Source organism: Canis aureus, chromosome 13, assembly GCF_053574225.1.
Source record: "Canis aureus isolate CA01 chromosome 13, VMU_Caureus_v.1.0, whole genome shotgun sequence".
NCBI classification, from domain to species: domain Eukaryota; kingdom Metazoa; phylum Chordata; class Mammalia; order Carnivora; family Canidae; genus Canis; species Canis aureus.
The window spans coordinates 54,285,230-54,297,373 of NC_135623.1; the positions used below are offsets into that span (position 1 = coordinate 54,285,230).

The window sequence follows — 12,144 nt, forward strand, 5'->3', positions numbered from 1 at the left end:
TGGGATCTACTTGCAAATAAATAAGTTATACTTCATGTTTTGTCCCAGGGTCTGATTTTGGAGAAACCCAAACTAGCACACAAAGAATGTAACTTTTAACTCTTCTGTTTAAGTAAATGTATTTTTCCTTGAAAAAGTGTATGTTACTCTTATTAGTTTTTCATTTAATTAATTTTAGATGCTTCTCACTAGATCAAACTGATACACATATGAATATTATAGCCATGTAATTACATTAATAGATGATAATGCACTTAATCAGTATATTATGCTTGAAAAACAAATGTTCACCAACACACTAGCAGAATTAATTTTCTAGGCAGGTTCAATTACAGTCAATATAAAATTCTAATCATAAAAATTAAATGAATTTTTTTAGTTATTGAGTATTAAAAATGTATGTAGATAGATACCTGCCAAATATTACCTAATTAACAATCCACATATGAAAGGGATGGAGAATTTTCTGAGGAACATAAAGGCAAATAAGAACTAGAAAACTCTATGGACTCTTGAGTTACTTTAGCCCTTAGTACAAATGGATGCCTTACTTGGTAATTCTTTAAATCATTCATTTAGCTAATTCTCTTCTACTGTTTAGGTCCTATGTTGGACAAAGCATTGTCTGTCCCAACTGGACTCCTTTATGTACTTACCTCATGCCAGCCTACTCTCCACAAAACAGCCAGAGGGATGTGTTCAAGTAGAAGTTGCATCATAGCTCTCAGGTCACAGTCCTCTGTGGGCTTCCCAACCAACAGTCTATGAAGCCTGACACAGCCTACGCTCCCACTCCCTGCTACATCTCCCATCTCATTTTGTTCTCCTATTGCCCCATACCAATAATAGTAATAGCTTCCTCCAACACTAATAGCCTCCAACTTTCTGCCTTTGTGCTTGCAGCTCCCTCTGCCTAGAACATTCCATAGATCCACTTGGCTCCCCTCAGACTTTCTTTAAGACTTCAACTCAAAGTGCTTTTCAGCCAGAAACCACCAAAGTCCAGCCTGGAAAAATAAACCACGTTTTTTTTTTTTTTTTCAAACTGTAAGATTAAGGTACAGTAAGAGTAAAATCTGCAGTTACAAATCAAAGAGGAGAAATTGTGGCAAGAAAGTAAAACAAAAAAATAAGCGAGATTCTATAAGGTTAAAAAAAATGAATTTAGTGATAGACTTGAGGATGAAGACAAGATTAACTGTAAAATAGTGGGAGTATTTTGGAAAGGATATATGATTTGGTAGTCAGTACCTAAAAAATAAAATAAGTGGAAAAAGCATCCAATGTAATAACTGTAAGGTCCTAGTAATTATTTTTATAAAAGTATAATATTGTATATTCATACTTGATTACAAAACTTAAAATTATTAACCATAATAAGGTATTAATATCTTTATTAACTATAATGATACTATATTGCATATTTAAAAGTTGCTAAGGCAGTAAATGTTAAAAGTTCCCATGAAAGAAAAAAATTTTTTGTAACTATGTACGGTGACCAATGTTAACTAGACTTAGCTGTGGTGATCATTTTGCAATGTACACAAATATTGGATCATGTTGTACACCTGAAACTAATATAATGTTATATATCAACCCTTAGTAAAATCCTCAATTTTTTTAAAAAAAACTATCTTTCTGAATTTTGTACTAATGGGTACAGAGATAATGTATAAAAGTCCTAAAATCTGAATGCACGTGGGTATAATCTCTCTCTCTGACTTCTTTTTTAAAGGGCTTTTAGGTAAAAGGAGTCCCAGCAGCTACCTAATGAGAGAAAGCTTTTCTCTTTCTTTGCCTCTGTCCCTCATGTGCTTTCTTTTTCTCCCTTCTTCCCATCTTTTCATCTCCAACACTGCTCCTTTTTGCCTTTTTCTGTGGAAATCAAGCTGTTGGACTGGGTTACTTGATCTCGCTTAATTCTATAACTTGTATAGAATATCTCTCTTTGACTTCTTTCCTTAACCTCTAGCCACAGAAAAGGAGTCATTCTAATGCAAAGAATTCTGGTCCTCTGTAAATATCTTTTGACACATAATTTTAGCATAGGTAATAAACTTAAAGAAAACTATTAGCAAATATTTCTGAGCCCTTTCATAAGCCAGGCATTTAATGAATGGTTATTCATTAATGAATGTTAACAGACACAGCCCTTGTCTTCATGGAACTTACAGTCCTCGGTGAAATACATGTCTTATGATTAGATGAAACATTACCAAAAATGTAGCACTTTTACATTATAAAGCAGTAAGATGCTGATTTTAATTAAATATAATTCACCTGCATCAGTTTATTGTTTTTTGTTTATTATTTTCAAAGAATTTTTAAAAAGATTTTATTTATTTATTTGAGAGAAAAAGAGCATGCGGAGTGAGAGAGAGAGAACATGAGCACAGGGAGGGGCAAAGGGAGAAGCTTCCCACTGAGCAGGGAGCTTGATCCCAGGACACTGGGATCATGACCTGAGCAGAAGGCAGGCACTTAACCAATGGAGCCTCTCAGGCGCCCCTACAGACAATTCTTTAAGAGAAGTTTTAAGTTCACAACAAAATTAAGAAGGTACAGAGATTTCTCATAAACCCATACATCCATATATGTATAGCCTCCTGTCATTATCAACATCACTCACGAAGTTATAGATTTGCTATCAAGGATAACACATCATAATCACTAGGGCTCACACTCTACCCATAGTTTGCTGTTGGTGTTACACATTCTGTGGGTTTAGACAAATATATACTGACACATATCCATCACTGCACTATTGTATCGCACAGTATTGTACAGAATAGATGCACTGCCTTAAATATCTTCTATATTTTGCCAATTCAATCCTCCCTCCTCACCCCATCTGGCAAATATAAATCTCTTTATTTTCTCCATAGTTTTGCCTTTTCTAGAATGTCATATGGCTGGAAGCATACAGTACATAGACTTTTCAGTTTAGCTTCTTTGGTTTAGTAATATTTAAGATAAATAGCATTTAAGATTCCTCTATGTCTTTTCCTAGTTTGATAGTTCATTTCTTCTTACTGTAAATATACTCCTTTGTCCAGATGCACCACAATTTGTTGATCTATTCATCTACTGAAGGACATCTTGGCTGCTACTAAGCTCTGGCAATTGTGAAAAAGCAGATATAGACATCCATGTGCAGGTTTTGTGTGGATATAAATTTTTTGATGCCTCCATACCATGAGCATGAATGCTGGATCATATGGCAACAGCATGTTTAGTTTTATAAGAAACCACCAAGATGTTTTCCAGAATGGCTGTATCACAGGCATCCTCATTAATAATGAATGATTGTTCCTGTTGCTCCACATCCTTACCAGCATATGATACTGACAGTGTTCTGGATTTCGGCCTTTCTAATAGCGGTGTAGTGTATATCACTGTTTTAATTTGCATTTCCCCAATAACATACAATATGGAGCATCATTCCAAATAGTTATCATCTGTATATCTTCTTTGGTGAGATCTTTGGCCTATTTTTTAACCAAGTTGTTCGTTTTATTAATCCTGAGTTGTTTTTATATATGTTCAATAGCAGTCTTTATCAGATGTGTCTTTTGCAAATATTTTTCCCAGCATGTGCTTCTCATTCTCTTAACATTGTTTTTTGCAAAGTAGAAGTTTCCAATTGTGTATAGTCCAGATTTTCAATTATTTCTTTAATGGATCATGTCTTTAGTGTTGTATTTAAAAAGGCACCATATCCCAGATCATATATATTTTCTCCTATGCTAATTTCTAGAAGTTTTATAGTTTTATGCTTAGGTCTACAATCCATTTTGATATAATTTTTGTGAAGGATGTGAGGTCTGTGTTCAGATTTTTTTTTTTTACATATGGATAGCCAGTTGTTCCAGAATCATTTTTGAAGTCCATCTTTGCTCTATTATATTTCTTTTGCTCCTTTGTCAAAGATCACTTGGCTATATTTAAGGGGGCCTGTTTCTGGGCTCTGTATTCTGTTCCATTGATCTATTTGTCTATTCTTTCACCGATACCAAACTGTTTTGATAACTGTAGATTTATAATAAGTCTTGAAGCTGGGTAGTACCAATCCTCCAACTTTGTTCTTCTTCAATATTCTGTTGGCTATTCCGGTCTTTTGTCTTTCCATATAAACTTTGGAATCAGTTTGTCAAAATCCATAAAATAATTTGCTGGGATTCTGGATGAGATTGCATTGAATCTATAAATCAAATTAAGAACTGACTTCCTAATGATATTGAGACTTCCTAACCATCAACATGAAATATCTATCCTAATTTATTCATTTCTTTGATTGTATCAGAGTTTTGTAGTTTTCCTTATAGAGACCTTGTACATATTTTGCTACATGTATACCTAAGTACTTCATTCTGGACGTGTTAATGTAAATGTTATTGTTTAATTTCAAGTCCACTTGTTCATTGTTAGAATTTACAAAAACAGGGCAGCCCGGGTGGCTCAGCGGTTTAGCGCCGCCTTCAGCCCAGGGTGTGATCCTGGAGACCTGGGATCGAGTCCCACGTCGGGCTCCCTGCATGTAGCCTGCATCTTCCTCTGCCTGTCTCTCTCTCTCTCTGTGTCTCTCATGAATAAATAAATAAAATCTAAAAAAAAAAAAGAATTTACAAAAACAATTAACTTTGGGATATTAATCTTGTATCCTGTATTGTTACTATAATCACTTATTAGTTATAGGAGGTTTTTTAGTCAATTCTTTCAGATTTTCCACACAGTACAATCATGTAAACAAAGATAACTTTATTTCTTCTTTTCCAATATGTATTCTTTTTATGTCCTTTTATTGCCTTATTGCATTATCAAGGACTTCTAGTATGGTATGAAAAGGAGTGGTGAGAGAAGACATTCTTGCTTTGTACCTGATCTTACTGAGAAAGGTGGAAGAGATGGAAAGTTACTTACCATCAAGTATAATATTTGCTGTAGGGTACCCTCAGTTTTCTGAGATCTTATGTTATAAATAGATATTGGATTTTGTCAAATGCTCTTTCTGTATCTATTGATATGACCATGTGATGTTTCATTTTCAGCCCATTGATATGATGGATTACATTAATTGATCTTCAAATATTGAACCAGCCTTGCATACCTTGGAGAAATCCCATTTGGCTGTGGTATATAATACTTTTTACTTTTTTGGATTTGATTTACTATAATTTTATTGAGGATTTTTATATCTATATTCAGAGAGATATTGGTCTGTAATATTCTTATAAGGTCTTTGACTAGTTGCTAGCCTCATAGAATGACTTAGGAAGTATTCCTTCTCCTTCTAACTACTGAAAAAGATTATAGAGAATTGGGGCACCTGGGTGGTTTAGTCAGTTAAGCATCTGGCTCTTGAATTTGGCTCAGGTCATGATCTCAGGGTCATTATATCAAGCTCCCAGTCAGGCTCCACAGTAGATATAGAGCCTGCTTAAGATGCTCTCTCTTGCTCTCCCTCTGCCCCTCCCCTCCTGTTCACATGCTTTCCCAGTAAATTAATTAATTTAAAAAATTAAAAAGATTATAGAGAATTAGTATAATTTCTTCCTTAAATGTTTGGTAGAATTCACCAGTGAATCCATCTGGGCCTAGTGCTTTTTGTTTTGGGAGGTTATTAATTATCAACTCAATTTCTTTAATAGATATAGGCCTATTCAGATTGTCTCTTCTTGTTTCAGTTTCAGCAGATTGTGTCCGTCAAGGAATTGATCCACTTCATCTAAGATATTAAATTTGTAAGCATAGAGTTGTTCATAGTATTCCTCATTTTCCTTTTAATGTCCAAAGGATCTTTTTTTTTAATTTTTATTTATTTATGATAGTCACAGAGAGAGAGAGAGAAAGAGAGAGAGAGGCAGAGACATAGGCAGAGGGAGAAGCAGGCTCCATGCACCGGGAGCCTGACGTGGGATTCAATCCCAGGTCTCCAGGATCGTGCCCTGGGCCAAAGGCAGGCGCTAAACCGCTGCGCCACCCAGGGATCCCTGTCCAAAGGATCTATAGAAACATTTCCTCTTTCTGATTTCTGATATTAATAATGTGTGTTCTTGTTATTTTCTTCTTCATCAGTCTAGCTAGAGGTTTATAAATTTCATTGATCTTTTCAAAAGAGAAGCTATTACATCAGTTAATTTTTCTCTATTGATTTCAATTTCATTGATTTATCCTATTTCTTTTTTAAATTTTTTTTTATTTAATAAAGAGAGTATGAGAGTGAGAGAGAAAGCACAAACAGGAGGAGGGATTTAAAGAGAAGCAGACTCCATGCTAAGCAGGGAGCCCAACGCGGGACTTGATCCCAGGATGCTAAAATCATGACCTGAACCAAAGGCAGATGCTTAACCAACTGAGCCAGGCAGGCACTGTATCTTATTTATTATTTCTTTTCTTCTGTTTACTTTGGGCTTAATTCATTCTACTTTTTTCCGGTTTCTTCAGGTGGAAAATTAGATTACTGATTTTAGATCTTTCTTTTTTACTACATGAATTCAATAATATAAGTTTCCTTGTAAGCACTGCTTTTGCTGCATCCCACAAATCTTGCTAAGCTGTTTTTTTCATTTTCATTTAATTCAAAATATTTTTAAGTTTCTCTTTAAATTTGTTTTTTGATGTATTATATAAAAGCAGGTTGTTTAATCTCCACATATCTTGGAATTTTCTAATTATCTTTCTATTACTAATTTCCTATTACATTTCACTGTGTTCTAAGAGCACACATTGTAGGTTTCTATTATTTAAACTTGTTAAGGTGTATTTATGGCCCAGAAAATGATCTATCATGGTGAATATTCCATATGAGCTTGAGAAAAATATGTCTTCTACTGTTGATGGATGAAGAAGTCTAGAGATGTCAATTACGTCCAGTAGAATGATGGCATTGTTAGGTGAACTATGCCATTTCCTATCTTCTGCATGCTTTACCTGTCTATTTCTGAGAGTGGGGTATTGAATTCTCTAACTGTGAAAGTGGATTCTTCTATCTCTCCTCACAGTTCTATCTTTTGTCTCACATAGTTTGACACTCAATGTTAGGCACATACACAATTAGAATTGTATTGTCTTCTTGAAGAATTGACCCTTTTATCATTATGTAATGCCCTTCTTTACCCCTATAGCTGTCTTTATTTTCATGTCTTCTCTGTCTAAACTAAATACATCTACTCTTGCTTTCTTTTGATTAGCATCAGCATGGTATATTTTCTCCATTTATTTTTAATCTATAGATATCTTTATATTTAAAGTGGCTTTCTAATAGGCAATATACATAGGTCGTGTTTTTTAATCTACTCTAACAATTTCTGTCTTTTAATTGGTGCTTTTAGATCATTAACTTTCAAAGAGGTTATTGATACATTTGGAACAATATCCACTATATCTATTACTGTTTTCTATTTGTTGACTTTGTTCTTTGTTCTTATTTTTACCTTCCTTTTTCTTTGCCTTTTGTAGTTTTAATTGGGCATGCAAATGATTCCATTTTTTCTCCTTTCATACCATATCTGTTATACTTCTTTTCTGTTTTTGATTTTACTTGTTTTAGTGGTTTCCTTATAGTTTGCAATACACATTCAGAGTTAATCCATGTCCATTGTCAAATAACACTCTGCCACTTCATGGGTAGTGTAAATACCTTATACTAACAAAATAATACTAATACTTATTCCCCCATCCCCATATCTTGCTGTCATTCACTTCACTTATATATAAGCATACATAACCACACATGTATTAGCATATATAAGCATATAAGCTATATTCATAAGCTGATGGATGACTAAGTACATTGTTAGTATTATTTGAAAAAACTGTCATTTGTTAGATCACTTTGGAATAAGAAAAATAAAAATTTTCATTTTACCTTCTTATTTCTTCTTCATTATTATTCTTTATGTAGATCTGAGTTTCTGACCTATATTATTTTCCTTCTCTTCTAAAGAACTTATAATATTTTTGCAAGGCAGACCTACTTGCAACAAACACCCTCAATATTTGTTTGTATGAGAAAGTCCTTCATTTTAAGGATAATTTTGCAGGCTACAGAATTCTAAGTTGTTGGGGTTTTTTCTCTCATCACTTTAAATATTTCATTCCCTTCTTGCTTAAATAGTTTCAAATAGATTGAATGTAATTCTTATCTTTCTTCTTCTATAGGTAAAATGCTTTTTCCATCTGTTTTCTTTCAGGATTTTTTTTAATCTTTGATTTTCTGTAGTTGGAAGATGATATGCCCACACCAAAAATAAGTGTAGTTTTTGGAATGTATTCACTTAGTGTTGCCTAATCTGATTCCTAAATCTGTGGTTTGGTGTCCAAGAATAATTTGGAGAAATTCTCAGTCTTTATTGTTTTAAATATTTGTTCTGTCCTTTTCTTTCTTCTCCTTCTGGTATTCCCATTTTCCATATATTACTCCTTTTGTAGTTGTCCCATAGCCCCTGCATATTTTGCTCAGGGTTTTTTTGTTTGTTTATTTGTTTTCAATCTTTGTTAACTCTGCTTTTCAGTTTTTAAAGACTCTACTGATACATCCTCTAGCTCAGGGAGTCTTTCCTCAGCCATGTCCAATCTCTTAATAAGCCCATCAAAGCATCCCTCATTCCTATTACAGTGTTATTTCTAGCATTTCTTTTTGGATCTTTCTTAGTATTTCCATCTCTCTGCTTACATCACCCATCTTTTCTGCATGATGTCTACTTTACCCATTAGGCCTGTAGTATATTAATCATAGCTGTTTTAAATCTCTGGTTTGATAACTCCAACATATCTGGTTCCAATTTTTGCTTTGTCTATTCAGATTGTGCTTTTTGTCTTTTTGTATACTTTGTAATATTTTCTTCATAGCCAGACATGATATATCAGGTAAAAGGAACTGCTATAAACAGGCCTTTAGTGTGGTGGTAAAGTGTGGGAGGAAGTATTCTATAGACCTATGACTAGGTCTCACTCTCTTAGTGACCCTATGTCTCTGGACTGTGAACTATACAAGTACTTTTCAGTTTTTTTCCTTCCCCTTTATAAATGAGACAGGATGACAGAATGGACTGAAGTTGGGTGTTTCTCTTTATCAAGTCAGGTATGTCCTCAAATAACCTACCAGGTTAGGCTCTGATTAACTAATTTCCCCTGAAGGTAGGCCTTCTTGAGAAGAGTGTCCTCTGGCAAATTTTGAAATGGTTTCCTTTATCTGATATTTACTATGGGAATCTGGTCAAACTCCTGGAGGTCAATATCAAAATACTGTTATGGCCTTCTTATGACTGTGTCCTCCTGGAGCTTTTAACTCTCAAAATTGTTCACACCGAGCTTCTTGCTATTTGTTAATGATGGTTCATTTTAGCTATCTGGCATCGGTTTTTACACCAATTTTTTTTCTTTCTTAAATTTTATTTTAATTCCAGTATAATTAGCATATAGTGTTACATCTGTTTCAGATATAGAATTGTACAATATAGTGATTCAACAATTCTATACATTACTCAGTGCTCATCATGATAAGTGTACTCTTGATCCTCTTCACCTATTTCACCCATCCCCCACACCCCTCCCTGCTCTGGTAACTATCAGTTTGTTTTCTAAAGAGTCTGGGTTTTGGTTTTTCACTTTTTTCTTTATTTCTTTGTTTTATTAAATTCCACATATGAGTGAAATCATAGTATTTGTCTTTCTTTGACTAATTACTTTATTTGACATTCATTCTAGATCTACCCATGTTGTTAAAAATGGCAAGATTTCATTCTTTTTTTAATGGCTGGGTAATATTCCATAGTATATATATACCACGTCTTCTTTACCCAGTAATTTATCAGTGGTCACTTGCTTTGCTTCTATAATTTGGCTATTGCAAATAATGCTACAATAAATATATGCATGCATTTAACTTTTCAGATTTGTGTTTTGTATTATTTGGGTAATTACTGGATTGTAGGGTAGCTTTATTTTTAATTTTTTGAAGAATGTCCATGCTGTTTTCCACCCTGGCTGCACCAGTTTGCATTCCCACCAACAGTGCATAAGAGTTCCTTTTCCTCCACATCCTTGCCAACACTTGTTTCTTCCTACATCAATTTCTGCTCATGCGTCTCTGCTCTAATAAGCTGCAACTCTGTATTTGCACATTTGTCCTTTTAATTTGGGGGGAAGAAGTTTGCCCTGTATCTTCCCTTCTCTTATAGATCTATTAAAGAAGTTAATTTTTTACTCTATTCAGCTTTTTAATTTGTTGTTAAGATGGAGTGAATATTTCTAAGCTCCCTATATGTGGAACCAGAAACCAGAAGCCTTCTTTATTATATTTTTAATCAAGTAGTGGCTGTAATGTCCATTCTAATCCTAAGCAATGTAAATTAATTAAATATAATAGGAACCAGGCTCTCTGAAAGCTAAGATATAAATTGAGGAACTTGTTCTGTGGACAGAATTTCAACTCTAACATGCAACACATAATAGATATCTATTTAGTCTGCTTGGTGTCCATTAGCTATTCTTCTGTTAGCAATATGCAGTTTTCCTTTGGGGAACTAAAGGAAACTTAAGGGAACTATAAGCAGTGGATAGAGCTTCTGTGCAACTCTCAAGAAAAGTTCTCTGCCCTCCCATTACAAAGTGTTGGACTCATGATTCAAATTAAATCAATCAGATGCTCTCTCTCTTTTAAATTTCCTTTTTGCTTTGATTAACCAAATGGGTTTTCTGTTGCTTATAAACAAAGGATCCTAATAAATTAAATCAAATATACAACATATCACTTCATTCATTCATTCATGTATTTATTTATAACATATCACTTTAAAATGCAAATAGCCACCAGGTGTTGGATGGTAGTATTAAACCATATTGTACACCTGAAACTGATATAAAACTGTATGTTAACTGGAATTTAAATAAAAACTTTAAAACGCTTTAAAAAATAAAATGCAAATAGCTGTCAGCCATATAAAATATGATTTAACTTTGGCTTTTATGGGTAATTATATGTAAATTATATATAAAATTTCAATGATCAAATCAGTTCCAAATTTAAAACCAAATGAGAAATGACTGTATCACTTACATTTTTTTCTGTCCATCCATTCTTCTAGCTCTGCAAAGTTAATAATTTGTCTTGTCCTCCAAAGGCCAAGACGATATTTAACACGATGGATCAGTCTATGATACATGTTTATAACTGCTCTCAAATTTGGTCCATGAGACAAAGCCTATAAAACAGTAATATAGACAGTAAAGCCCCATTTTTACATATTTCTTCTATATATATATATTTAATATGGTTTTGCCCTTCCCATTTCATCAATTTCACCCAGTTTATTAAATTATAGATGTATTTGCTGATGTTTATTGTCTAGGTTGGCTAAACACATGCACTGTAGAATGAGATAATCTCCTCGAAGTTCAGAGAGCTTCATTATGAGCTGCTTTGTCATCAAATACTCATAATTCCCATAGCATACAGTGTTCAATGATGGATACTTTCATGGTTTCCAGATTTCAATAATGTGTAACCCACTTGGCCAGAAATAAAAAGGTTTTATTAAGATATTATTCTGTATGATGATTCTTGCCTAAGCTATTCACTAGGGGTGCCCAAATCCTTGTTTATTTTCTTTATTTTGAAAATTGTATATTAGTGAATTTTACTTATTTTTTTACTGGATGTCTTCAGGTTTTTCATGTTGATTTGTAAAACTCTGTTAAATAAACTAATCCTTTTCAGCATATGTGCAAATTTTATCAGTTTACCTTTTAACTGTGACTATATTTTTCTATATATACATTTTCTATTTTATACTACAATAGCTTTAAAAATTAAAGTATAAAAATTAATTTATTTCAGGTTTTTTTTCTTAACCAAATAAAGTTCCATTTTATCAATGCAATTATTTTTACATTTTATATTTACTGGCTCATTAACTTATCTACTTATCTCTATTAATTCCTTTTTAAAGCAATATTTTCCTGTTCTTGACTTTCTGAATTAAAGACTTAATTCACCTATTTTCATTATTTTTTAAGACTGCAATTTTTTAAGACTGTATTTAAGTTCATAAATTCCCCTCTGAATCATCCTTCCTTTGATGTGTTTTGTATACCATTTTACAAGGAAAAAAACTGAAGCAAAAAATCTTTAAATAACTTTCC

At 33.3% G+C, this 12,144-nt stretch overlaps 1 protein-coding gene across 9 annotated transcripts in view; it reads right to left on the minus strand.

The window, feature by feature from the left end:
* Positions 1-12,144, minus strand: part of IQCM (IQ motif containing M) — a 434,749-nt gene that overhangs the window by 190,455 nt on the left and 232,150 nt on the right. For all 9 annotated transcript variants that reach the window (XM_077846313.1, XM_077846314.1, XM_077846307.1 and 6 more), the window contains one exon: positions 11,060-11,204. In XM_077846313.1, the coding sequence (XP_077702439.1) occupies positions 11,060-11,204 (145 nt within the window). The remainder of the gene's footprint in view (positions 1-11,059; positions 11,205-12,144) is intronic.